Raw genomic sequence first — 25,947 nt, 5'->3', positions numbered from 1 at the left:
CCATCTTACAGCACAAGCCATTGCTGTTCTATTCAGGAATTTTTCCCCTGTGCCCATATCTTCGAGGCTTTTCCCCACTTTCTCCAGTATAAGTTTCAGTGTCTCTGGTTTTATGTGAAGTTCCTTGATCCACTTAGATTTGACCTTAGTACAAGGAGATAAGAATGGAACAATTTGCATTCTTCTACATGATAACAACCAGTTGTGCCTACACCATTTGTTGAAAATGCTGTCTTTCTTCCACTGGATGTTTTTAGCTCCCTTGCTGAAGATCAAGTGACCATCGGTGTGTGGGTTCATTTCTGGGTCTTCAATTCTATTCCATTGGTCTACTTGTTTGTCGATATACCAGTACCATGCAGTCTTTATCACAATTGCTCTGTAGTAAAGCTTTAGGTCAGGCATGGTGATTCTACCAGAGGTAATTTTATCCTTGAGAAGAGTTTTTGCTATCCTAGGTTTTTTGTTACTCCAGATGAATTTGCAGATTGCTCTTTCTAATTCGTTGAAGAATTGAGTTGGAATTTTGATGGGGATTGCATTGAATCTGTAGATTGCTTTTGGCAAGAGAGCCATTTTTACAATGTTGATCCTGCACATCCATGAGCATGGGAGATCTTTCCTTTTTCTGAGATCTTCTTTAATTTCTTTCTTCAGAGACTTGAAGTTTTTATCATACAGATCTTTAACTTCCTTAGTTAGGATCACGCCAAGATATTTTATATTATTTGTGACTATTGAGAAGGGTGTTGTTTCCCTAATTTCTTTCTCAGCCTGTTTATTCTTTGTGTAGAGAAAGGCCATTGACTTGTTTGAGTTAATTTTATATCCAGCTACTTCACCAAAGCTGTTTATCAGGTTTAGGAGTTCTCTGGTGGAATTTTTAGTGTCACTTATATATATTATCATATCATCTGCAAAAAGTGATAATTTGACTTCTTCCTTTCCAATTTGTATCTGCTCGATCTCCTTTTGTTGTGGAATTGCTCTGGCTAGGACTTCAAGTACAATGTTGAATAGGTAGGCAGAAAGTGGGCAGCCTTGTCTAGTCCCTGATTTTAGTGGGATTGCTTCAAGCTTCTCAACATTTACTGTGATGTTGGCTACTGGTTTGCTGTAGATTGCTTTTATCATGTTTAGTTATGGGCCTTGAATTCCTGATCTTTCCAAGACTTTTATCATGAATGGGTGTTGGATATTGTCAAATGCTTTTCCCGCATCTAATGCGATGATCATGTGGTTTTTGTCTTTGAGTTTGTGTATATAATGAATTACGATGATGGATTTCTGTATATTAAACCATCCCTGCATCCCTGGAATGAAAGCTACTTGGTCAGGATGGATGATTGCTTTAATGTGTTCATGGATTCTGTTAGCAAGAATTTTATTAAGTATTTTTGCATCTACATTCATAAGGGAAATTGGTCTGATGTTCTCTATCTTTGTTGGATCTTTCATTGGTTTAGGTATCACAGTATTTGTGGCTTCATAGAATGAGTTGGGTAGAGGTCCCTCTACTTCTATTTTGTGGAATAGTTTGTGCAGAACTGGAATTAGATCTTTTTTCAAGGTCTGGTAGAACTCTGCACTAAACCCATCTGGTCCTGGGTTTTTTTTTGGGGGGGGGGGCTGGGAGACTATTAATGACTGCTTCTATTTCTTTAGGGGATATGGGACTGTTTAGATAATTAACTTGATCCTGATTTAACTTTGGTACCTGGTATCTGTCTAGAAATTTGTCCATTTCGTCCAGGTTTTCCAGTTTTGTTGAGTATAATAGCCTCTTGTAGAAGGATCTGATGGTGTTTTGGATTTCTTCAGGATCTGTTGTTATGTCTCCCTTTTCATTTCTGATTTTGTTAATTAGGATGTTGCCCCTGTGCAAACTAGTGATTCTAGCTAAGGGTTTATCTACCTTGTTGATTTTCTCAAAGAACCAACTCCTCCTTTGGTTAATTCTTTGAATAGTTCTTCTTGTTTCCACTTGGTTGATTTCACTCCTGAGTTTGATTATTTCCTGCAGTTTACTCCTCTTGGGTGAATTTGCTTCCTTTTTTCTAGAGCTTTTAGATGTGTTGTCAAGCTTCTAGTGTTTGCTCTCTCCAGTTTCTTTTTGGATGCACTCAGAGCTATGAGTTTCCCTCTTAGAAATGCTTTCATTGTGTCCCATAGGTTTGGGTACTTTGTGGCTTCATTTTCATTAAACTCCAAAAAGTCTTTAATTTCTTTCTTTATTCCTTCCTTGACCAAGGTATCATTGAGAAGAGTGTTGTTCAGTTTCCATGTGAATGTTGGCTTTCCATTTTTTATTTTGTTATTGAAGATCAGCCTTAGTCCATGGTGGTCTGATAGGATGCATGGGACAATTTCAATATTTTTGTATCTGTTGAGCCCTGGTTTGTGACCAATTATATGGTCAATTTTGGAGAAGGTCCCGTGAGGTGCTGAGAAGAAGGTATATCCTTTTGTTTTAGGATAAAATGTTCTGTAGATATGTGTTAAGTCCATTTGTTTCATAACTTCTGTTAGTTTCACTGTGTCCCTGTTTAGTTTCTGTTTCCACGATCTCTCCATTGATGAAAGTGGTGTGTTGAAGTCTCCCACTATTACTGTGTGAGGTGCAATGTGTTCTTTGAGTTTTATTAAAGTGTCTTTAATGAATGTGGCTACCCTTGCATTTGGAGAGTAGATATTCAGAATTGAGAGTTTCTCTTGGAGGATTTTAGCTTTGATGAGTATAAAGTGTCCTCCTTGTCTTTTTTGATAACTTTGGGTTGGAAGTCGATTTTGTTAGATATTAGAATGGCTACTCCAGCTTGTTTCTTGAGACCATTTGCTTGGAAAATTGTTTTCCAGCCTTTCACTCTGAGGTAGTGACTGTCTTTTTCCCTGAGATGGGTTTCCTGTAAGCAGCAGAATGTTGGGTCCTGTTTGTGTAGCAAGTATGTTAGTCTATGTCTTTTTATTGAGGAATTGAGTCCATTGATATTAAGAGAGATTAATGAAAAGTAATTGTTGCTTCCTTTTATTCTTGTTCTTAGAATTGACATTCTGTTCTTGTGGCTGTCTTCTTTTAGGTTTGTTGAGGTATTACTTTCTTGCTTTTTCTAGGGCATGATTTCTATCCTTGTATTGGTTTGTTTCTGTTATTATCCTTTGAAGGGCTGGATTCATGGAAAGATAGTGTGTGAATTTGGTTTTATCTTGGAATACTTTGGTTTCTCCATCTATGGTAATTTAGAGTTTGGCCGGGTATAGTAGCCTGGGCTGGCATCTCTTAGTGTCTGTATAACATCTGTCCAGGATCTTCTGGCTTTCATAGTCTCTGGTGAAAACTTTGGTGTAATTCTGATAGGCCTGCCTTTATATGTTACTTGACCTATCTCCCTCACTGCTTTTAATATTCTATCTTTATTTAGTGCATTTATTGTCCTGATTATAAGGTGTCGGGAAGAATTTCTTTTCTGCTTCAGTCTATTTGGAGTTCTGTATGCTTCTTGTATTATCATGGGCATGTCTTTCTTTAGGTTTGGGAAGTTTTCTTCTAAAAATTTTTTGAAGATATTTGCTGGCCCTTTAATTTGAAAATCTTCATTCTCATCAACTCCTATTATCTGTAGGTTTGGTCTTCTCATTGTGTCCTGTATTTCCTGGATGTTTTGAGTTAGGATCTTTTTGAGTTTTGTATTTTCTTTTATTGTTGTGCCGATGTTCTCTATGAAATCTTATGCACCTGAGATTCTCTCTTCCATCTCTTGTATTCTGTTGCTGATGCTCGCATCTATGGTTCCAGATCTCTTTCCTAGGGTTTCTATCTCCAGTGTTGCCTCACTTTGAGTTTTCTTTATTGTGTCTACTTCCCCTTTTAGGTCTAGTATGGTTTTGTTCATTTCCATCACTTGTTTGGATGTGTTTTCCTGTTTTTCTTTAAGGACTTCTACCCGTTTGGTTGTGTTTTCCTGTTTTTCTTTAAGTACTTGTAACTCTTTAGCAGTGTTCTCCTGTATTTCTTTAAGTTATTTATTAAAGTCCTTTTTGATGTCCTCTACCATCATCATGAGATATGCTTTTAAATCTGGGTCTAGCTTTTTGGTTGTGTTGGGGTACCCAGGACTAGGTGGGTGGGAGTGCTGCGTTCTGATGATGGTGAGTGGTCTTGATTTCTGTTAGTAAGATTCTAACGTTTGCCTTTCGCCATCTGGTAATCTCTGGAGCTAGATGTTATAGTTGTCTCTGGATATAGCTTGTTCCTCAGGTGATTATGTTAGCCTCTATCAGCAGACCTCGGAGACTAGATTTATCCTTAGTTTCAGTGGTCAGAACTCTCTGCAGGCAAGCTCTCCTCTTGCAGGGAAGGTGCCCAGATATCTGGTGTTCGAACCTGCCTCCTGGCAGAAGTTGTGTTCCAATCATCAGAGGTCTTAAGATCCCCTGAGGGTCCTGTGAGGACCTTGGGTGTGTCCAGTAACTCAGTGCACAAGGAACCCCGGTGCTGCAGTGGACCAGAAGGGACTTGTGCCCCTGATCAGGCCTGGTTATCTGCTTCCTCAATTAATGCAGTCTCAGGTCCTGCAGGATTGGATTGGAGCAGGCACTGTGTTCCACTCACCAGAGGCCTTAGGATCCCGTGGGGGATCCTGTGTGGGTCCTTGTGGGTGTCCGGAGACTCCCCGGGCCAGGAACCCTGGTGCTGCACTGGACCGGAAGGCTGTCTTGTCTCTCTATGTACCACACTATCTTCAAACTCAAAGAGATCCTTCTATCTCTAACTCACAATTGATAAGAAAACACACCCTTTGTTATATTTTTACTTTATTTATTTATTTTTAATCTTGGCTCAAACTCACTGTTTACATCACCATAGCCTCAAATTCACAGAGATTTTTCCTTCTTGTGGGTTACGGTCTCCTTTGGGTAAGGGCTGCCAACTGAACACTGGTTCATGGTGGAAGTGCCCTAATTGGAGCCTACCTGTCTTACATATCCAATGAATTTTAAAAACTCGGCCATCAGAACATGCTGCTATCCTAAGCTTAGCTGTGAAGAAAAATTTTATTGGGGAGTTGAGTGCATTGATATTAAGAGGTATTAAGGAAAAATAATTGTTGCTTCCTATTATTTTTGTTGTTAAAGTTGGCATTCTGGGGCACTTTATGTTCACAGTCAGCTATTGGATAGATCACAGTGCCACTGGTGGAGCTAGAGAAAGTAACCAAGGAGCTAAAGGGATCTGCAACCCTATAGGTGGAACAACAATATGAACTACCCATTACCCCACAGAGCTCGTGTCTCTAGCTGCATATGTATCAGAAGATGGCCTAGGTGGCCATCAGTGGAAAGAGAGGCCCATTGGTCGTTCAAACTTTATCTGCCACAGTACAGGTGAACACCAGGGCCAAGAAGTGGGAGTGGGCAGGTGGGGGAGTGGATGGGGGAGGGTGTAAGAGCCGTTTGGGATAACATTGGAAATGTAAATGAAATAAATACGTAATGGGGGATAGATACAGAAAATGTGGTACATTTACACAATGAAGTACTACAGGGCTACTAAAAACAATGACTTCATGAAATTTACAGGCAAATGTATGGAACTAGAAAATGTCATCCTGAATGAGGAAACACAGTTACAAAAGAACACACATGGTATGTACTCACTGATAAGTGGATATAAGGTAAAAATATTGAAATACCCATGATACAACTTACAGACCATGGAAAGCTCAAGAAGTAGGAAGACCAAGTGTGGATTCTTCACTCCTATTTAGTAGTAGGAGCAAAATAGTCACAGGAGGTACAGGGTGAAAAGGATTTGGGAGAATAGAAGGGGAGAAGTAAAAGGGGGCAGGATCAAGTGTGAGGGGAGATGAGAGAGATATACAAGGATCAATAAATTAAAGAAAGGTGTGTAGCAATGGGAGGTGGAAAACGGGGTAGCCAACGGAAAGTCCCTGATGCCAGGAAAGCAAATGGCTCTCAAGACAAAACTGGGATGACATTAGCTGAAATGCTCAAAAAAAAGGGAGAGAGCAGTAGAGACCATATCCAGAGGTTATGAATGGCCAGTTGAGGGTTGGCCACACCCCCACCCCTTCTCAAAATTTAGTCCAGAATTTCTTCTGTCTAAAGGAAATGCAGGGAAAAAGAGTAGAGCAGAAACTGAAGGAAAGGCAATCCAGAGACTCTCCGACCTGGGGATCCATTCCATATACAGTCAACAATCCCAGTCACTATTGCTGATGTCAAGTAGTGCTTGCTTACAGGAAACAGTTATGGATGTCTCCTGAAAGACACAAGGAGAACCTGACAGATACAGTTGCAAATGTTTGCAGGCAACCATTGGATGAGTACAGGAACCCCAGTGGGGGAGTTGAAGAAATAACAAAGGAGCTGAAGGGGTTTGCAACCCCATAGGAAGAGCAATGATATCAACCAAATAGACACCGCAGAACTCACAGGAACTAAAACACCAACCAAAGAATACACATAGAGAGACCCATGGCTCCAGCAGCATATATAACAGAGGGGGGGGCTTATCCGGCATCAATGGGAGAGGAGGAACTAAGTTCTGTGAAGGCTTGGTGCCATTGCTTAAGAAAAAGTTAGAGCAGTAAGGTGGGAGTGGGTGCATTGGTGGGCATACACCCTCATAAAATCAGAAGAGAGGGGATTTGCTGTGAGGGTTTGAAGGAGAAACTTGGAATGAGGATAACTTTTGAAATGCAAGGAAATAAAATAAGCAACAATTATTAATAATACGTGCATATACATAGAAATAAAATAAATGAATAGATCTAAAAGTAAAAAAACTTAAGAAAGTGAGAAATTATTTGACTAAAGAGGCATAAAGCAATTGGGAAGGCATAAAGGACTAAAGGAAATATGAAGCCTATGGTCAGAAAATTTAAAGAAAAATATCATTCATGAGTTGCAAATTGAGCATGACAAGAATGTCTTGAAGGGAGAGGAAGGTGAATTGAACTGAAGAATGAGTCACAGGCAAGATAGGCAACAGACATGGGCCATGGAGGTGCAGATACCAGCAAAGTACATGCTATATTTGTGTCAATGTGTGACAATGAAACAATCAATAATGCATGGTAATTTACAGGAAATAATAATTATTAAACAAAAAAATTAACAAAATTTAACTACTGAAAATTTCATTGGCAAACTTGAAAAACAAATTTCCTCTGTATTCTTATGAAAGACGGCTCCATTATCATTCCTCTAGATAAAAAGTCTCTGCACTCTCAATTTACCAGACATTCAGCAGTCATACACAGGAAAAACAGTGACTTTTACATAATGCAGAAATATACAATGCAAAACACTAAACTTGTTTGTGTTATTCAAACATAAAATGGAGCATATCATCACCCAAACTGATGAACTGCCTATATATACTCTGCCTGTTTCCAGTCAAAGTCCAATGAAACAGGTTCATGAGTGTACAATATTCAGTAAATTCTCAGATTGTCACTGTTGATTCTAGACTGCAACCAAATATACATGTGTAGAGAGAATGTATAGGAAAAATTTACACATTGAAACACAGAGCTCTTTTACAGTCACTATTTGTTTCTAAGATATTTAATAGCTATTTGTAAATAAGATTCTTTCACAGCCACTACCTCAATGTAAAATGATAAAAAACAATGTAGGAAAAAATATAATATAGAATAGATGCGTCAGCCTAGGATATTAAGTTGAAAAAAATGAGCACGTGGGAGGGAGATAATGGTTTGGAACTCAAATATTAGCGTGATTTTTTTCATGACTAACTATTTTTTGGAAAATAGAGTGACTTTTTATTTTATTCGAAATAAAGAACAAAGCATGGCATATTTTATGGGTCTTGTTGAGCCTTTAAAACTCAATCTTTACCTTGTAAATTAATGGTGGATATGTGAAGAAATGTATGATTTCAGATAGACCTGAATTACCTATACTTGGGATTTGATCTGTTTATATATTCTCAAGATAATGGAAGCACAGGTCTTGTTTATATATTTCTGTCACTTAGTGACATAGTCCACACTCTACATGATCTGTGGATCTCAGTGACTGTAAACATGAGTCGGCCTCAGCATGACTTGGACTGTGTAATAAAGTGTCCTGTGTGTCCTCAGTAGCTCCAGTTTTGCTATTACTGGATGTCTCACTGTGAATAATGTGATACAATCCACTGACAGCATTTCTAACTGTGTTCACATAATCAGATTGTTGAAACTTTCCAGGGACCAAATTTAAACACAGGGGCTTCCTTCCACAGATTCACAAACATGAATGATATCATGGAGACTGAGAATGAATTATCCTCCTAAGTATTTACCTACATGTGTTTATTAAATGGGCTGTGGACACCAGATGCAGAGCCCCAGGTAAGAAAGTATTTAAGTTTCTTCAGGGCTCAGGAGAAACCTAAAAATAAAATGAGTCATGAATATGCAATAAACCTCACCTTTGCACAAAGAAATAAATGCAAGGAGAAATTTGATGTACTGATATGCATGGCTCATCACAATCCACACTGCCCAGATTTAACACAGGAAAAATATGTTCACTTTGATGGGAGTCTTCTTCTTCCTTAACATTCCACTTTTCATGGCCAACTTTATTGATCCCAGGTGCTTTTGGAGAATAAATTTGAATGAAATTCAGGATGAATATTTGGGATTAACTTGTGCTTTCATCCTGGCAGCAGTTCAGAAACCTATTGAGAAAGATTATTTCAACAAGACTCTGAATTTCCTGTAAGTAAATTTGAGTTTCAAATTGAAATGACAACTTCAGTACTTCTTGAGTGCTCCGAGGATATTAGTCAAATTCTTTAGACTTCTGTCCTGTTGCTAAGTCTGAACACCAAGAACCAACCTTAATTCCTTTACATTTTCAATCCTATTTTCTCCTTTTATTCATATCCAGTGGAGGTTTGGTTTTCTTTCAGGTGGCTTCTGATTTAAAGGTTGGAAGCTTAGGAATAAAGGAATATCTACATTGATCCTTAACATAAAGCCTGCCTTTTGACACTTTATATTGCACTCTAGACAGTAATGGCTTATTGACATTGATCCTGTAATATTGCATTATGTTTTATCCCAAGTCCGTGTAAATAAATGCTCATGAACTGTGCTGAAAGTCCTTCCATAAGTGTGTTGCTCCTAGACCATATGCTGAGTTGGTTCCAGTAATATTCGTGGCACATATAGTTGTTAAAAACTTTACATACATACAGACTTACTGTCTCAAAGTCATTGTGTGTGGTCACTTATTGACTTCTAAAGCTTCATCAGATTTAGAAAGAGATCTTTACATTCAGAAATTTCTATTTCATATGAATACTTGGATGGAGTTTTTTGTATGTATATGAGCAAGGAATAGTTATCTCAATGGGGGTCAAGACAGGAAAGTGTTTTAAAAGATAAAATCCAAAAGCACTGTGGCTTTGTACTTCACACTATTTATGTACAATCACTGGCTTTTATGTTTTGCAAAGTTCAATTGGGCACTCTCTCTTTAGAATAAACCATACTTGGAACATATGGAATCCAATGATGTGATTACATTCTTTGAATAGGCAGGCTATCAGTAACAGTGGTGACTGCTTATGTCCCTTCTCACTGTCAGGGGTGACAATTGTATTGTGGGATAGTTGGAATGTTTGAGAGCAGTAACGCAGGAGCTTTGTATTAGGTTTTTTGTTTTGTTTTGTTTTGTTTTTTGTTTTTGTTTTTTGGGGTTTTTTTGTCATTAAGAGAAATATCTTCTCTATTCATGTCTCAGTTGGCTAATTTCTGGCCCTTTTAAAATTTTTAAATCTTGTGAAACTTCTTTCAATAATTTTAGTAAATATTAGTACACATGTTCCCAATGTGGTTCAATACCCATTTTTGTGGATTGCTGATCATTGTTTTAAAACACAGCCCTTTAGACTACTAGGCTACACAAACAGCTTAAGTAACTGATGTTTCCTAAAGTTTATTTGTAGGAAATAGTTTGACAATTGTACAACATCTACTTTCAAATTCCGTTTCTATATTAGTAAAACTTTAATTGAGATTTTGTGTGTGTGTGTGTGTGTGTGTGTGTGTGTGTGTGTGTGTGTGTAGTAATAAAGAATATTCGAAAATGAACCATTGTATTGGTTATAGAATGAAAACACAATAGTTGTATAATTTGTAGTGAAAACCTAATTGTATTTACTTCATTTCAATCATTAAATATGTAGGTGCATATTTAGTGTTTATTCATAAGATTGTATGAAATGACACGGATAAAACAGGTTGCGTTTTTCTCTACATAAACGTAAATGATCTCAATATGGTATTATTCCATTCCCATTGCCTAGTGGCCCACTTTTTATTTTTACAAAATATATGAACATATTCTATAAATTTACACCAAAATCTCTTCTGTTTTATAAGTATATAATACTGGCATATACAAATATCACTGCAATTTCCTTATTTTCCTAGTTCTCAATACGATGCTAGTATTGTTTTATTGTACCTGGAAAGTTTGCCAAAGATATTTCCTATAAATTAATTTATAATGAATGAAGTACCCAGAGTGAATATATCACATTCCTTTGTAAAAAGAAATTAGGAGCAAGATACATTGGTGGTAGGACAACCCCTTAAACTCTGCACTAAATACCTGGCACTACTACATACTTGTGCATTTGAATTTAGGATAGTCTACAGGAAAGTATCTTATAAAACATTTGCATGTATTGCAATCTTATAACCTAAATAATACTTGCTCAAATACATACAAACGTAAACATTGACATGTATCAGTTACCAAATTCATGTTTGATATTTGAATTTATTTAAAAATAAATCTTTCTAAAAGATATTCTTTGAATAAAAGATTGAAAAAATAACAAGATGAGGATAGATATGAGGGGGCATGTCAAGAATTTTGACCACTAATTATAAGTGATTATAAGTACAAGAATCAAATGTTGCTGGAGAGAGACCATTATGCATTGATAAATCATGTTATTACTGCCTTAACAAGTTCAGTTAATTTCACAAGAAAATATGAACTCAGTGGCTCTAATAACAAGTTTTTTATATTGCTCAATAATTTCAAAATGAAGACATGATCAGAATTACTGTTTTGTCAATATCTGTGATTTTCTCTTTACCTTCTGATCAAGCACTCAAAAGAAGAGATGGGAATGTTCTCTGTGGATGAGGTCAATACCATATCTTATTTATGAGAGAAATACTGTCATGAACTTTAAAAGAGGTTACTATTTTCCAGGTTCTCATGTCAATTCAATCTCACAACAAAAACCATTTGTTCCCTTCTTTAGATGTCAGATGCAGAAACTTCCAGTATACCATAGTGCTTTTCTTGAGTACAAATAATCATGTATAATCATCTGGCCATAATAAACACTGTACTCTTTTACAGAAAAACGACTAAAAACCACAAATACGCTTTGGCATTGGCCTTTGCAATGGATGAAATCAACAGGAATCCTGATCTTTTACCAAATATGTCTTTGATTATAAGATACACTTTGGGCCGTTGTGATGGGAAAACTGTAATACCTACACCATATTTATTTCATAAAAAAAAACAAAGCCCTATCCCTAATTATTTCTGTAATGAAGAGACTATGTGTTCATTTCTTCTTACAGGACCCAATTGGGGTGTATCTATAAGTTTCTGGAAGTACCTGGACAGCTTCTTATCTCCACGTGTGAGTTTTCATGGGACAGAAATTCTTAACATCATGTCTCTTTGGGAGAATTTGATAGCTATTAAGAAAGTTAATGGATGTGGTTGGACTTATGCTTATGTCAATCTAGGTTGTTCCAGGATACTTACTATTCAGAAAAATGATAGGCTTTCAAATAGGGACTACCACCAGAAGTTGACAGATACCTTCATGGAGGAATAGAGAAGGCCATGTAGAATTAAGTCGGGCATGGTGGAAGAGAGAATCTTACAGCCTTGACGGACTGTCAGTCAGAGAGTTTCATTATATATACCAAGCTCAGCAAGAAAAGATTTGTTCGTGCTGTTCCAAAACATAGAGCATATTATTTCTGTCCCCAGATAGGAGTTATCTTCATCTTGGTCACAGTTTTACATTATCATTGGTAAACTGAAATAACAGCATTATTATTTACAGTCATGGTAGTTATATAAATTTAGTCATCAGTGATAAACTGTGAGGTTTTAGAAATAAATTTTAACAACATTTCTCTATAACCCAGCTTTTAAATATCTGGGGTATTTTTTTTTTTTTTGCAAAGGCATGAAATACCATCCTTAGCCTGACTACTCATGACATTTTAGCAACGAGAAAGGATGAAAAACTCCAATCCAGTATGTGGAGTTCGCCATTTGACTACCTGTGAGTGTATAACTAACTATTTAGAGTCAGAATTTAAATTGGCATTAGATCTCTGGAAAAGAATTCAGGCCCATAGTGTTATAGACATATTAAGTCCTTTTCTTTAATAATATAATAATTCTATATCTCTGTGAAATTTATTGCTATGTCTCATATAGTTTTTTTTATATTCTGTTATTTCTATGTCATAAGATACAAGATTAGAACTTCATAAGTGAACTTTTCTAAGAAAGAGGGGTTATGAGAATTTGATACATCATTCTTTCATATTTTTCTACACTATAATTTATCTATCATTATAAGACACTTTGGATGTATGAGATAACTTCATCCAATCTAACTTTATTTCTGTATATTTTTATCAAGAGGTACAACTTATAGTCCGATTTATTTTGCCCTTTAATTACCTGGGTATGACTTTTTCTAATCTGCTTTGCTGGTAACACTTTTAGGCTGCCAAATCTTGTTTAAATTTTTAGATTTATATTTGATCTTATTATCTGTCTCATGAAGAGGCACAGAGGCAGACATTGACAGAATATTTCAGAAACTTAGTCTAAATAGGAGATCTCTGGCGTTTTTATGTGAGTCAAAACCTCTAGTGTACGATATTACCTTCAAGTAGGGCAATATAGGAATATCTCTTCGAAATGCTAAATCAGTATTATGTACAGGACTCTCCTGCTCAATCGTAGAAGGAATTCTGGATTATAGCATAAAGACCTTCTTTAAAAAATATTAATCAAATACCCCAAATTGTAAAAGTATCAAAATCCCTTCAAACATTGGAAACATGGATATCAAGATTAAAACTGAAAGACAGAAAGGCAGATATTATAACATGCAAATATATTTTGTTACTTCTTGTCAAACAGCTATGCTTGCTGTTCCCATTAGAAGTGGATCTGCCAGGATTCCATGTTTGCACATTTGAATTAGAGATGAGAGTATAAGTCACAGGTAATCAACAGTTTGCAGGTAAGTATGCTTACAAGTGTTTTCAAGAACACTACACCTCATGCTGCTCTCTGTGTTGTAGATCCTTCAGCTTACCTATGGGCCTTTCAGTTCCATCTTCAGTGATGATGAACAATATCCCTATCTCTATCAGATGGCCCCAAAGGACACATCTCTAGCATTGGCAATGGTCTCCTTCATACTTTACTTCAACTGGAACTGGATTGGCCTTGTCATCCCAGATGACGATCAAGGAAACCAATTTCTTTTAGAGTTGAAAAAACAGAGTGAAAACAAGGAAATTTGCTTTGCCTTTGTGAAAATGATCTCTGTTGATGACATTTCATTTGAACACAAAACTGAAATGTACTACAAACAAATTGTGATGTCATCCTCAAATGTTATCATCATTTATGAGGAAACAATCAATTTCATTGATTTGATCTTCAGAATGTGGGAACCTCCAGTTTTACAGAGAATATGGATCACCACAAAACAATGGAATTTCCCTACCAGTAAGAGAGACATAACTCATGGCACATTCTATGGATCACTTACTTTTCTACCCCACCATGGTGGGATTTCTGGCTTTAAAGATTTTGTACAGACATGGTTCCATCTCAGAAGCAAAGATTTATATCTAGTAATGCCAGAGTGGAAATACTTTAAATATGAATCCTCAGCATCTAAGTGTAAAATACTGAAGAACAATTCATCTGATGCCTCATTTGATTGGCTAATGGAACAGAAGTTTGACATGGCCTTTAGTGAGAGTAGTCATAACATATACAATGCTGTGCATGCCATAGCCCATGCACTCCATGAGGTGAATTTGCAGCAGGTTGATAATCAGGCAATAGACAATGGGAAAGGAGCCAGTTCTCACTGCTTGAAGGTAAAGTTTCTTCTATTGGACAAGGTTTGATGTCTTCAATTGCATAGCTGTTTAGAGTCTTTCAGATGCCCAGACTTAAAGAAATAGGAAATGTTTTCCAAAATAATAGGTTTCTGAACATTTTTCCTTAAAGAAAGGCAGTCTAGAGATTGTTATGAATGTGAATGGAAAAAGAATTCATAGACTAGCAATGAAAATGGGTGGTTTTATACAGAGCATGTGAATATCCATCAGCATACCCCTTCCAATATTGAATATAAACTATCCTTACTCATTAATTTTCTCCATGATTAGAAGATGAGTTTTTATTTATATTTGTCAGTTATATGGAAATCATTTAAGGAGTGGTCTCCAGTGATTCTACCAAGAGTGTAGGCTCTGGAGATCATTCTGGGTTTTCTGAGAGTAACTAAACAAGAAATAGTGTTGGTATTCAGTTCTGTCTGTAGAAAAGTGTTTATATGTGTGAATGTATGTTTCTCACTGTGTATATGTCTATTTTCTACTCTTTCTGTGTATCTGTGTTTATACTTGTGATACTTTCAACATACATGTTTATCTCTATATGAAAGTGGAAGTAAGCGACAATTTTTTCTATGTAGGAATTTCTTTCTATAAGTGTGTTTGTTTATATATGTGCATATGTTTCTTTGTGGTTTTGTCTGAGTAGGTTTCTTTGTGTACATTGTGTGTATTTTGTGAGTGTTTATAAGTACTTATACGGATTTGTACCTGCTTTGCTGTGTATGAGTCTGCCTATTTCTTCTTACTTGGCATGGACATTGCCTGCCTTTTTGTATTTAGGTTTGAGTATAAATTTCTCTATGTGTCAATATCATTCATGGCTGGTGCTTATATATTTATGCCTCTCCCAGTGTTTTTATGTCAACGTGTGTGTGTGTCTGTGTGTGTGTATGTGTGTGTTGCATAGCTGTGTTTGGTTCTGCTTTTTTCTGTGTTTGGTATTCTTGACTGAGAGGATTGAAATTCTTGAAATATTATGATAATTTCATTTATCCAATTGCTTTGTTGTGATTTCCCTCTTTCTGTCTTTCTTTCTTTAAATGTAGTTGCCTTTGCTATAAAATGAGAATGCATTTTATGACTTGAAAGTATTTTAAATACATAATAGTACAATGCTTGTATTTTAGGTAAACTCCTTTCTAAGAAAGATCCACTTCACTAATCCTCTTGGGGACAAAGTGATTATGAAACAAAGAGTAATAATGCAGGAAGAATATGACATTTTCCATTTTGGGAATCTCTCACAACACCTTGGGATTAAGGTGAAGTTAGGAAAGTTCAGCCCATATTTTTCACATGGTCGAAACTTTCACTTATATGTAGACATGCTTGAGGTTGCCACAGGAAGTAGAAAGGTGGGTGTTGTATATTTTTTTATTTTTGACAATTTTACCAATTTGAAGATTTCAAACATGCATAAAATATACCTTTGTTATATCAGAACCATTATCTGACATTTAATAAATAAAAAAAAACTGTTTTTCACCACTGTTTGATATACTTTCCTTTAAATTGAACATATTTTTCTCCATATAATTGCTCTTTGGACAATGTAATCTCCTCTCTTAATTAAACCTCTGGAACAGATATTCATATGATAGAGTCTAATGTTAAAGTTATGAAATAACAAGAGTCATAAGAGTTAACTCTTTTCATTGTATCCAAAAATGTTTACAATATAATAAAAGAATACTTACCACATTCACTAATGAACACAACTATGGAAATTCATATTTAAAGAAACATCACTTTTTAATAAATTTGAAGAATCCATTCATGCTTTTATGTAAGATGAACAGAAGGTCAAGGGAGCCTATAAACAGCACTAGAACAACAGACAAAGAAATGGCTATTAACGCACCTCAAATACAGCAAATGCAGTAACCAGACAAAAGCAACAAATAATTTTCCATTATGATAGAACACTTTTCTTAAAATTCTCTAAATTAAACCAAGAACAACAAGGCTGGTTTATTTTTTGAGACATTCCAAATTTGCCTACCGAGGGTAGGAAGACACATTCATATACAAGAGGAAAACTTTTCTTTATTAAAAAAAATGGAGGAAAACATTATAATGTTTAATAAGAGGGAAAAAGGTAATTCAGGAACAATACATTTGATAGATATGCATGGAATAATACTTGACAAAAACACGTAACAAAAGAACACAACACACAACAGAAAGATCATTCTCTGAAAATAGAGAATTTTTTTGTAATTGTGATTGTTTTATTTTTGGACAATCACTTGTTATCCTCACATAATGTATCCTAATTACAATTTACCTCCCTTCTATTGGGATGTGACCAACTGTCAGTTTTGTTGGCAAATATATCATAGTTAATATTCCGATTTCCTTCCCAACTGCCTTTTCCATCAGATTCACTTTCTGTCACTCATTAGAAAATGACAGGATTCTATAGGAGAATACTAAAATAAAACAAGATTAAACAAAAACTAAGCCATCATAATGGGACAAAATTTGCATATCACATTATGGTAACTAGTCATATGAAATGGTGCTAGGTGAAAAGACCAGGAAATCCTACCTCATAGCTTATATGAATAGTACTGAGTGAAGCATGAGTTAGTGATAGACAATGGAGTGATATTTATTCCCGGTTTAGTACTAAGAATACTTTATTTTTGAAACTATAATTGAAATTGTAAATTCTATAATCAGAACATATGGAATTATTGATGCCAATTATTTTTTCATATTTGCATGTGAATAAGCATAATAAGATGCTCCTAAAAACTATTAATGTCAAACTGCAAAAGGAATTCCTTGGACAAAATCAAGTTATATGTCAATGGGAATTCTACATAAAAACCCTGAAATAGACTGTCCTTTTCAAAGCCAGCCAAAACACAAAAATCTGGTAGTCAAACACTGTTGGTATCTTCTTTTATCACTGATTAACCTTAACATAATTTCCAAATACAAAGAACAGTAGGAAATTTTTGTGACTCACAAATGCTCTGTTCCTCTAGCTGGAATTTAATCTTATGTAAACTGAATGTCCTCAGGCCTTGGGAGCATAAGACTTATAATACAATCACATTGACATTTGATCCCAAATGAGACCAACTCATTGCTTCCACTTGACTATTCCATCTATTGTAGACAGGATTTTTTAACGTTTCTGGGATGAGACCAATTCTCTATTTTGCTTGCTAAAATATTAGAGCTAATATTCCTCAAAAACTGCTGATATCCCTGGATTGCTCATTCTTTTTCCTACTTTGGATTTTTCTCAACTTCCTATCATTCACACAGAAAATAATTATTTTTGGAGTTGTGCTTCTTATAACATATTTAGGAAGCACTACTTGACCATAAATGAGAGTTATATACCCCTCATATGTGTCCATGTCGCACACTGCATGGACATATAAGCATCATTTATTGCAGTATACTTTAACATTTTATGTGGAGAAACAGTAAGTAAATAACAAGTTTATATGTAGAGAAATTTATTATTTTGACCTACTGCCTGATGTATAGTAGCGCTTTGAAAAAAATTGCAATTATATTCCTAACATTCAACTGGTATACTTTTTAAGGAGGCTATAGACAAAACCAAACCTAGTTTTATTATCAGGGCTAATTTTCAAGTTGGATATCCTACTCTTTCTTTATTTCTCACATTTAAAACATCATTGCATGACCTACTACAGGCATTGTAGGAATGGGGAATTATCTTTTGACATCATTCTTTCTCCAGACATTCTGAGCTCTTATTCTGAGCTTTCTCTACCTGAAGCATCGCAACGTTTTTATCAGGTCGTCTTAAGTGGTGCTTTATGCTTGAGTTTTACTTCCCTATTGGACTTTTTCCCTTCAAGGTCACATTATAGTAGAGTGGTGCTCTAAAGAATGGTGATCTTGAGTTTTGTTACAAACTTCTATATTAATTGTCAGCAAATGAATACATTAAGATTCATGTTTAAATAAGAAAGTTATAAAAATTAGTATTTTATAGCTCTATTCATGATGTAAAATTAGGTTAACAATTTTCAATAAGCATGACAATAGTCTGAATATAATACTATAAACTAACATATCTATAAGAACATATAAACTGATTATCGTTTTGGCTCTTAAAAAACATTGATGCCTTTGTTTTGTTTTCTTTGGTTTTTGTTTTGGGTTTTTGTTTTGTTTTGATTTTTTTTGAGACAGGGTTTCATTGTATAGTCCTGGCTGACCGGGAATTCACTCTGTAGATCATGCTGGCTGTAAACTATGAAATCTGCCTGCCTCTCCTTCCCAAATGCTTCGATTAAAGACATGAAACATCACTGCCCAGGTGCCTTTAGCTTAATACAAGTATGACATGTAAAGCCTTACTAAATAAAACTGCTTTTATATTACAGTTGTTTATTATATTATTAGGGTTGAAGATTGAAATATACTCCCATTTTTATGGTGATTTTGTATTTGTGGATTTTTTCAATCTTATAAATTGGAGATTTCATTTGTTCACATTTCAAATTTTGTCCCCTTTCACTGTTTCCCTTCTGCAAATCCACTATGCCATCCCCCCTTACCCTGCTTCTATGAGGGAGCTCCCCTACCCACATACCCACTCTTGCTTCAGCACCCAAGCATTCATCTACACTGGGGAATCAAGCCTTCACAGGACCAAGGGACTCCCCTCCCATTGATGACAGATAGGGAGCTTTAACTACTTCAGTCCTTCCCCTAACACCTTCATTGGAGTCCCTGTGTTCAGTCCAATGGTTGACTGTGAACATCCACATCTGTATTGGTCAGAATCTGGCAGAGCCTCCTAGGAGACAGCTGTATCAGTCTCCTTTCCACAAGCACTTCTTGCCATCCACAATAGTGTCTGGGTTTGGTATCTGCATTTGTGATGGATCTTCAGGTGGGGCAGGCTGTGTGTGGCCTTTAATTCAGTCTCTGATCTTCTCTTTGTCCCATTATTTCCAATAGATAGGAACAATTCTGAGTTAAAATTTTGTAGATGTGTGGGTGGTCCTATCCCTCAACTGGGAGCCATGCCTAACCTCTGGCTATTGTCTCGACAGATTCTCCTTCCCGATTCTGGGATATTTCAGCTAATATCATCGCTGTACGTCCTGGGATGCTCTTGATTTCCTGGCATCTGGGACTTTCTGGTTGCTACAAACAGTTCCCCGTCCCTAGTTGCTACACACCTCTGTTCAATTTCCTGACCTCTGTACAGATCTTCCACCTTCTCTCATACCTGATTCTTCTCTTATTTTTCCCCTCCCACTATTCTCTTCCTCCAGGGAGAATTTATTCCAGGGATGCAAGTATAGTTCAATATCTGTATCCATTAAGAGTAGTACACCACAAAATGTGGAATTAAATTATTTTACAAAAACCTTCAGAAATGGCTCTTAACCAAGTCCAACATTCATTTAGAGATAAAAAAACAAAAATAGTGATAGAACAGGAGGAACACTTATTGATATAATAACACTTTCTTTCACAAAATTATTGACAATACTATAATACATGAAGAATATGTTATTATCCATGAAAATCAGAAATAATACCAGGTTGTTTTTGTGGTTCATGTTTTATCCAAGCACTTTAGAGGCAGAGATCTAGAAATCTCTGTCTGTTTCTTGACAGTCTGCCCTATATTGTGAGTACGAAAAAAGCCATGTGTGATATGGAAACACTACTTTAAATTAAATTAACATAAAGTACAAACATATGCCCAAATTCCTTACTCTAACTCAAAATAGTCTTTCAAATATTACAAAGGGTTAACATACATTTAAAGAAAATGATGGGAGAAAAGAGAAAATATGCTTTCATCTTCATTGGTAATGTAAGTGTACTTCATGGTAAGATCCTGTTTCAACAAAACCAAAAACATAGAAAGAATGCTTCAAATCTTCAGTTAAACTTATACAATCTAATTTTTATCTGGATTTTTCCAGCATTTGAAGCCACTGTAGAGCATTTTGACATCATGGAACACTCCATATTCAAAGTCAGTACACATTAACATATCATTTCCAACCATATTAAACCAGTGTCTGCATAGTCCACTGTTTTTTATATACAGTTTTTCATACTTTGCAATAGTAATTTATTTGATGCCATATTTGTTATCTGTGACTTAAGGACATGTTTTTCCTGTTTCAAATTTTTTCAAATACTAACATGCTTCTCTGTTGCCTTAATCAAACTTTGATAATAAGCATAGTGAGAAGGAAGGTGTGATTTGAGATATGGCTTATAGTCCTAGAAAGACAAGTGTGTTCTGGAAACTGGAACTAAAGAATAGATCTTAAAAGAAGACTACTTACTGGCCTAACTGCCCACAGTGAGATGGGCACTCCTATATCAAATACCAATTAAGAAAATGCTTCAAAGATATGAGGACAGGCTAGTGTTGGCTGAGAGAATATCTCAGTTAAGTTCCCTCTGTCTGTTCAGAGCACTTAGTACTAAGATGAACATAATTAACTAAAAAACAACAGGTTGCTACTTCTGTAGATTTTACACACAGCTCAAAAATCAGCTGTTTTTCCTGAATTACTAGACACTCAGAAACTATACAACATTTCTTCAATGCATTTCCAATATTCATATCTGGCCATTAAAAATGGACTTAGGGAAATGTCAATCAGATATTGTGCAAAAAAGGAGCTTATTGAAATCTTAAAGTACTAATATAAAACATAAAAGAAATATATGAAACTTGTTATCAGTATATGTCTACTTTTTTCTCAGATGCCATCCTCTGTGTGCAGTGCGGAATGTAGTCCTGGATTCAGAAGATTGTGGAAGGAGGGAATGGCAGCCTGCTGTTTTGTTTGCAGCCCCTGCCCTGAAAATGAAATTTCTAATGAGACAAGTGAGTTTTTGCTGCTCTGATAAATATTACAAATATGTATTTCTCTTGTACCACACTGGGATGATGAAGTCAACTCAAAGGAAACTGCAGATATAAAATATTAGTTATCAAATTTACTAGTTGTAGATATAAAATACTTAACAAAATCTTGCGAAAACAAACAAACATATCTTATGCCTTAACCCTCATATTGACTTATTGCAAATTCATGGAAGATTACATTGCACAAAGAAATACTTTAGAAAATATAACTGCAATTTGCAGGAACACTGCACAAGACTTTCCAAATAAATTATCTATTGTAAAACTACATTTATATTAGATTTTAGTCACAATAGGAGCCCATGAAGAACTGAATATAATATATAATCTACTGGATTAGCTCATGAGACTGCTAGATGCAAAATCTATTTTCTCTGTAAGATTAATATAGAAGACAAAAAAAATTGGAAATATATGAGAAAATGCTAAGGATGCACTATTAAGAGGGCCATGAAGGATCTTTTAGTACAAAGTATCTACAGAGATAATGTTTTCCTTCAGTGCTAAAATTAGTGCATCTCATGAACAATAACCAGAACTTTTGATTAATTATTGCCAGATGAGAAAACTTCTTAAAGCTTATTTCATTAACATTTCCTGCTATTCAAACATAAGCATTATATTTCCTCTCTATTCAAACTTGTTCATTTGACTTGTTACAGGAATCACTTAAATTCAATAATGCAAGTGCTACTTTGGCATGAGCACACACATATCAATATTTACACATACACACAGCCGATCTGTTTAATTTAGTGTTGTTTCTATGTCAAGGAGTTTGAGCTTGTGAATTCTTGAGTAGCTATTATACTTGTCCCAGTAGAGGACAGAGTCTCAATGTGTCACAGGGAATAAATTTATAAAATAGTCAGTGATCTCAGAAAACAGTGAGTGTAGGGTTTTGAAGTTCTAAAATAGACCCGACCACATTGTGGTTTATGAATGTATCTTCTCTGAATTAAATAATCTACTTGATATCAAAATAGAAACAAAAAATGGCTTAGGAAATTTTTGCTTTCTGATAACATTATTTTTTCTTTTTTACATTTCGTATTCTATTCCCCATGCCACCATACCCCATCCAATATGTCACATTCCACACCTCTTCCCCAACCCAACTGTCTACATGTTGATCCCCATATCCTCCAACTCACCTGACCTCTAAACTCCCTGTGGCCTCCAGGCTTTTGAGTGTTAGGTGCATCATTTCGGTATGATCACAGACATGGAAGTCCTCTACTGTATATGAATGGAGGGACCCATATCAGCTGGTGTATGCTGTCTGTTTGATGCTCCAGTGTCTGAGAGATCTCTGCAGTCCAGATTAATTGAGAGAGCTGGTCTTTCTGCAAAACCGCCTTTCCCCTCAGCTACTTTCAGCCTTCCCTAATCCAGGGGATAGTTGCTTCTCTCCATTATTTGGTTGCAAATAACTGTATTTAGGAGGGCAGTCACGACAGATCCTTTTTGTGAGTGCTCCATAGCCCCTGTAAAATGTGAGGCCATAGGACGTCCTCTTGACCTAGATCCCACTTTGGTCCTGTAATCGGACCTTCTTTTCCTGAGGCTCCTCTCCATTTCATCCTTGCATTCAGACAGGAACAATTATGGGCTGGAGATGTGACTATGGGATGGGAACCCCATCACTCACTTGATGTCCTGTCTTACCGCTGGAGGTGGGCTCTGTACATTCCCTCTATCTATTGTAGTACATTTCATCTAGGGTTTCTGACCTACCAAGTCTCTGGTGCATTTTAGTGGGTCCATGCCCCCTCCTATTACCTGAGGTTACCTGTTTATATTCTTTATGCTGGTCCTCAGGGCTTGGTTACCCTGTCACGCCCACACTCCACAAACCCCTTTCTAATAACATCATAAATGATACAAAAGGTTAACTAGACAAAGAAAAAAATTGCTTGGTTTTATTTCCGTTAAATCTTTATGAATATTATGGATTGAAAGCAATGCTCAGCAACAATATCCTTCACGTTACATTCTCAGTATCAAAGGCAGCATTTCAAGGCTTCTCTCATTACCCTTACTTGATATACCTTGTCAATAAAATTTCTAAATCAGACCTAACTAAGCTTTCCTTTGGAAATCAGATATGGATCAATGTGTGAATTGTCCAGAATACCAATATGCCAATACAGAACAGAATAAATGTATTCAGAAAGGTGTTACCTTCCTAAGCTATGAAGACCCCTTGGGGATGGCACTTGCCTTAATGGCCTTCTGTTTCTCTGCATTCACAGCTGTGGTACTTTGTGTGTTTGTGAAGCATCATGACACTCCTATTGTGAAGGCCAATAACAGAATCCTCAGCTACTTATTATTGATATCACTCATGTCCTGTTTTCTCTGCTCTTTTTTCTACATTGGTCATCCTAACAGAGCCACCTGTGTCTTACAACAAATCACATTTGGAATTGTATTCACTGTGGCTGTTTCCACAGTTCTGGCCAAAACAGTCACTGTGGTTCTAGCTTTCAAAGTCACAGACCCAGGGAGAAGATTGAGAAACTTCCTGGTATCAGGGACACCCAACTACATTATTCCCATATGTTCCCTACTCCAATGTGTTCTGTGTGCTATCTGGATAGAAGTTTCTCCTCCATTTGTTGATATTGATGAACACTCTCAGCATGGCCACATCATCATTGTGTGCAACAAGGGCTCAGTTACTGCATTCTACTGTGTCCTTGGATACTTGGCCTGCCTGGCACTTGGAAGCTTCACTTTGGCTTTCTTGGCCAAGAATCTGCCTGACACATTCAATGAAGCCAAGTTCTTGACCTTCAGCATGCTAGTGTTCTTCAGTGTCTGGGTCACCTTCCTCCCTGTCTACCATAGCACCAAGGGCAAGGTCATGGTTGCTGTGGAGATCTTCTCCATCTTGGCATCCAGTGCAGGAATGCTTGGATGTATTTTTGCACCCAAGATTTATATCATTTTAATGAGACCAGAGAGAAATTCTACCCAAAAGATCAAAGTTAGAAATTCTACTCAAAAGATCAAAGAAAAATCATATTTCTGAACGAATAATTCAGGAATTGTGTTCAATGTAAAGTTGGTACATACCCACCAAATATTGGGTTATAGTGAATGTGTCTAGTTTTAGACTCATTCTCACTGGTTGCTCTAGTGATGTCATGAAGTATCATATCTACTGAACTTCTGTGTAGAGTCCACAAAACTTGTCATTCACTTGCTTCATTTCCTCTCACAGAACTAATCTCTCTAATTATTACAATTTTATTCATCATTTTGCTTTCATGGAGATTTCCCCATGTTAACTTCCAAAAAAAATGTTAATAAGGCAGTTGAATCCATCATTTTGTATAGAAAAATGAGATCCAAGACACACAGGGTTACACATGTAAACCATCTACCAAATCATATAAACAATTAGAAACACAGACTAACTAAATAATCAGCAAAGATGAAATCAGAATATATTTTCTGATTTCCAGTAGGAGCACACACATAAAAAAATACTGCCTATTTTTTCAGCTGTTCTTCAAGCTATTGGCCAATAGTCTAAGGAGGAAATGCTCCTTTTCTGCTGTCAAATACAAATATATTATATCCAACACTGGACATCAGCCAGGGGCCCCTGTGGATGAATTGGGAATAGTTGCAAGAAGCAGAGGAGGAGGACAACCCATAGAAACACCAGCAGTCTCAACAAACCCGGACAAGCAAGATCTCTCAGACATTGAACCTCTAACCAGAGATCATACACTAGCTGATGTGAAGCCCCCAACAAATATGCAGCATAAGGCTGCCTGGTCTAGCATCAGTGGGAGAGACACACCTAACCCCAGAGAGACTTAAATTCCCAGGGATTGGGAAGGGCTGGGTGTAGGGGATGTAGGGATATCATCTTGGAAATGTGGGAGGAGATGTTAGATGAGGAAGAGTCAGGAGAGCAGATCAGGAGGGGGATAACTACTAGACTGTTAAAAAAAGATTAAATAATAAGAAATAAAAAATGAAATAAAATAAGTTTGTAGATATGTCAACATGCTATTCATATTGTAGTTATGGAAGGGATAGGCAAAACTACTGACATTTGCATGAACCTAATTCCTTTCAGAGATTTCCCTCTGTGTGCAGTTCTGAGTGAGGTCCTGGACTCAGAAAATTCTGGAAAACAGAGGCAGATGCTTTAATTACGCTGCTTTTTAGAAAACGACTTTTCAAAAAGACAATTGAGTGTTTGCAGATACAGTAAATATTTCACATTTATCAATTCTCATTACATAATGGTAAACCAAATGGGTCTAAAATGCATTAACAAAAACAACCACTTCCCTCAGTCAGTCTTCATGGAAATATGATCATTAGCACTGTCCCTTTAAAGAACACATTCTTCATTAACATCCACATTTTACTTATTGAAAATTCGTGGAAGATGGCATTGTTTCAAAGAAAGATTTGATATTCACACTACATTTTAAAGAATTCTACGCAAATTTATTCTTTTTTATTTATTTTTTATTTTTTAATTAGATATTTTCTTTATTTGCATTTGAAATGCTATCCCAAAAGGCTACCCTCCCCTGCCCTGCTCCCCAACCCACCCACTCCTGCTTCCTGACCCGGGCATTTTCCTCTACTAGGGAATATAATCTTCATAAGACCAAGAGCCTTTCCTGCCAATGATGGTCGAGTAGGCCAACTTCTGCTAAATATGCAGCTAAAGACTTGAGGTCTGTGGGTACTGGTTAGTTCATATATTTGTTCCTACTATTGGGTTGCAGACCCCTTTAGTTCCTTGGG

At 36.3% G+C, this 25,947-nt stretch overlaps 1 protein-coding gene across 2 annotated transcripts; it reads left to right on the top strand.

Moving 5' to 3' along the window:
- Positions 1 to 8,556: 8,556 nt before the first annotated feature.
- Vmn2r31 (vomeronasal 2, receptor 31) lies at positions 8,557 to 24,199 on the top strand. 2 transcript variants are annotated; one of them, XM_006539431.1, is made up of 6 exons: positions 8,557 to 8,753; positions 11,425 to 11,716; positions 13,416 to 14,228; positions 15,380 to 15,607; positions 20,997 to 21,120; positions 23,418 to 24,199. In XM_006539431.1, exons 1-6 carry the CDS (start codon positions 8,557 to 8,559, stop codon positions 24,197 to 24,199), a joined length of 2,436 nt encoding a protein of 811 aa, XP_006539494.1. The 2 variants fall into 2 exon arrangements, with proteins under 2 accessions (XP_006539494.1, NP_001098532.1); NM_001105062.1 differs by having other exon boundaries at positions 23,268 to 24,199.
- Positions 24,200 to 25,947: the final 1,748 nt, after the last annotated feature.

Source organism: Mus musculus, chromosome 7 (assembly GCF_000001635.26).
Source record: "Mus musculus strain C57BL/6J chromosome 7, GRCm38.p6 C57BL/6J".
Classification (NCBI taxonomy): domain Eukaryota; kingdom Metazoa; phylum Chordata; class Mammalia; order Rodentia; family Muridae; genus Mus; species Mus musculus.
The sequence above is the reverse complement of the archived record's forward strand: the minus strand, read 5'-3'. Positions and strand labels throughout refer to the sequence as shown.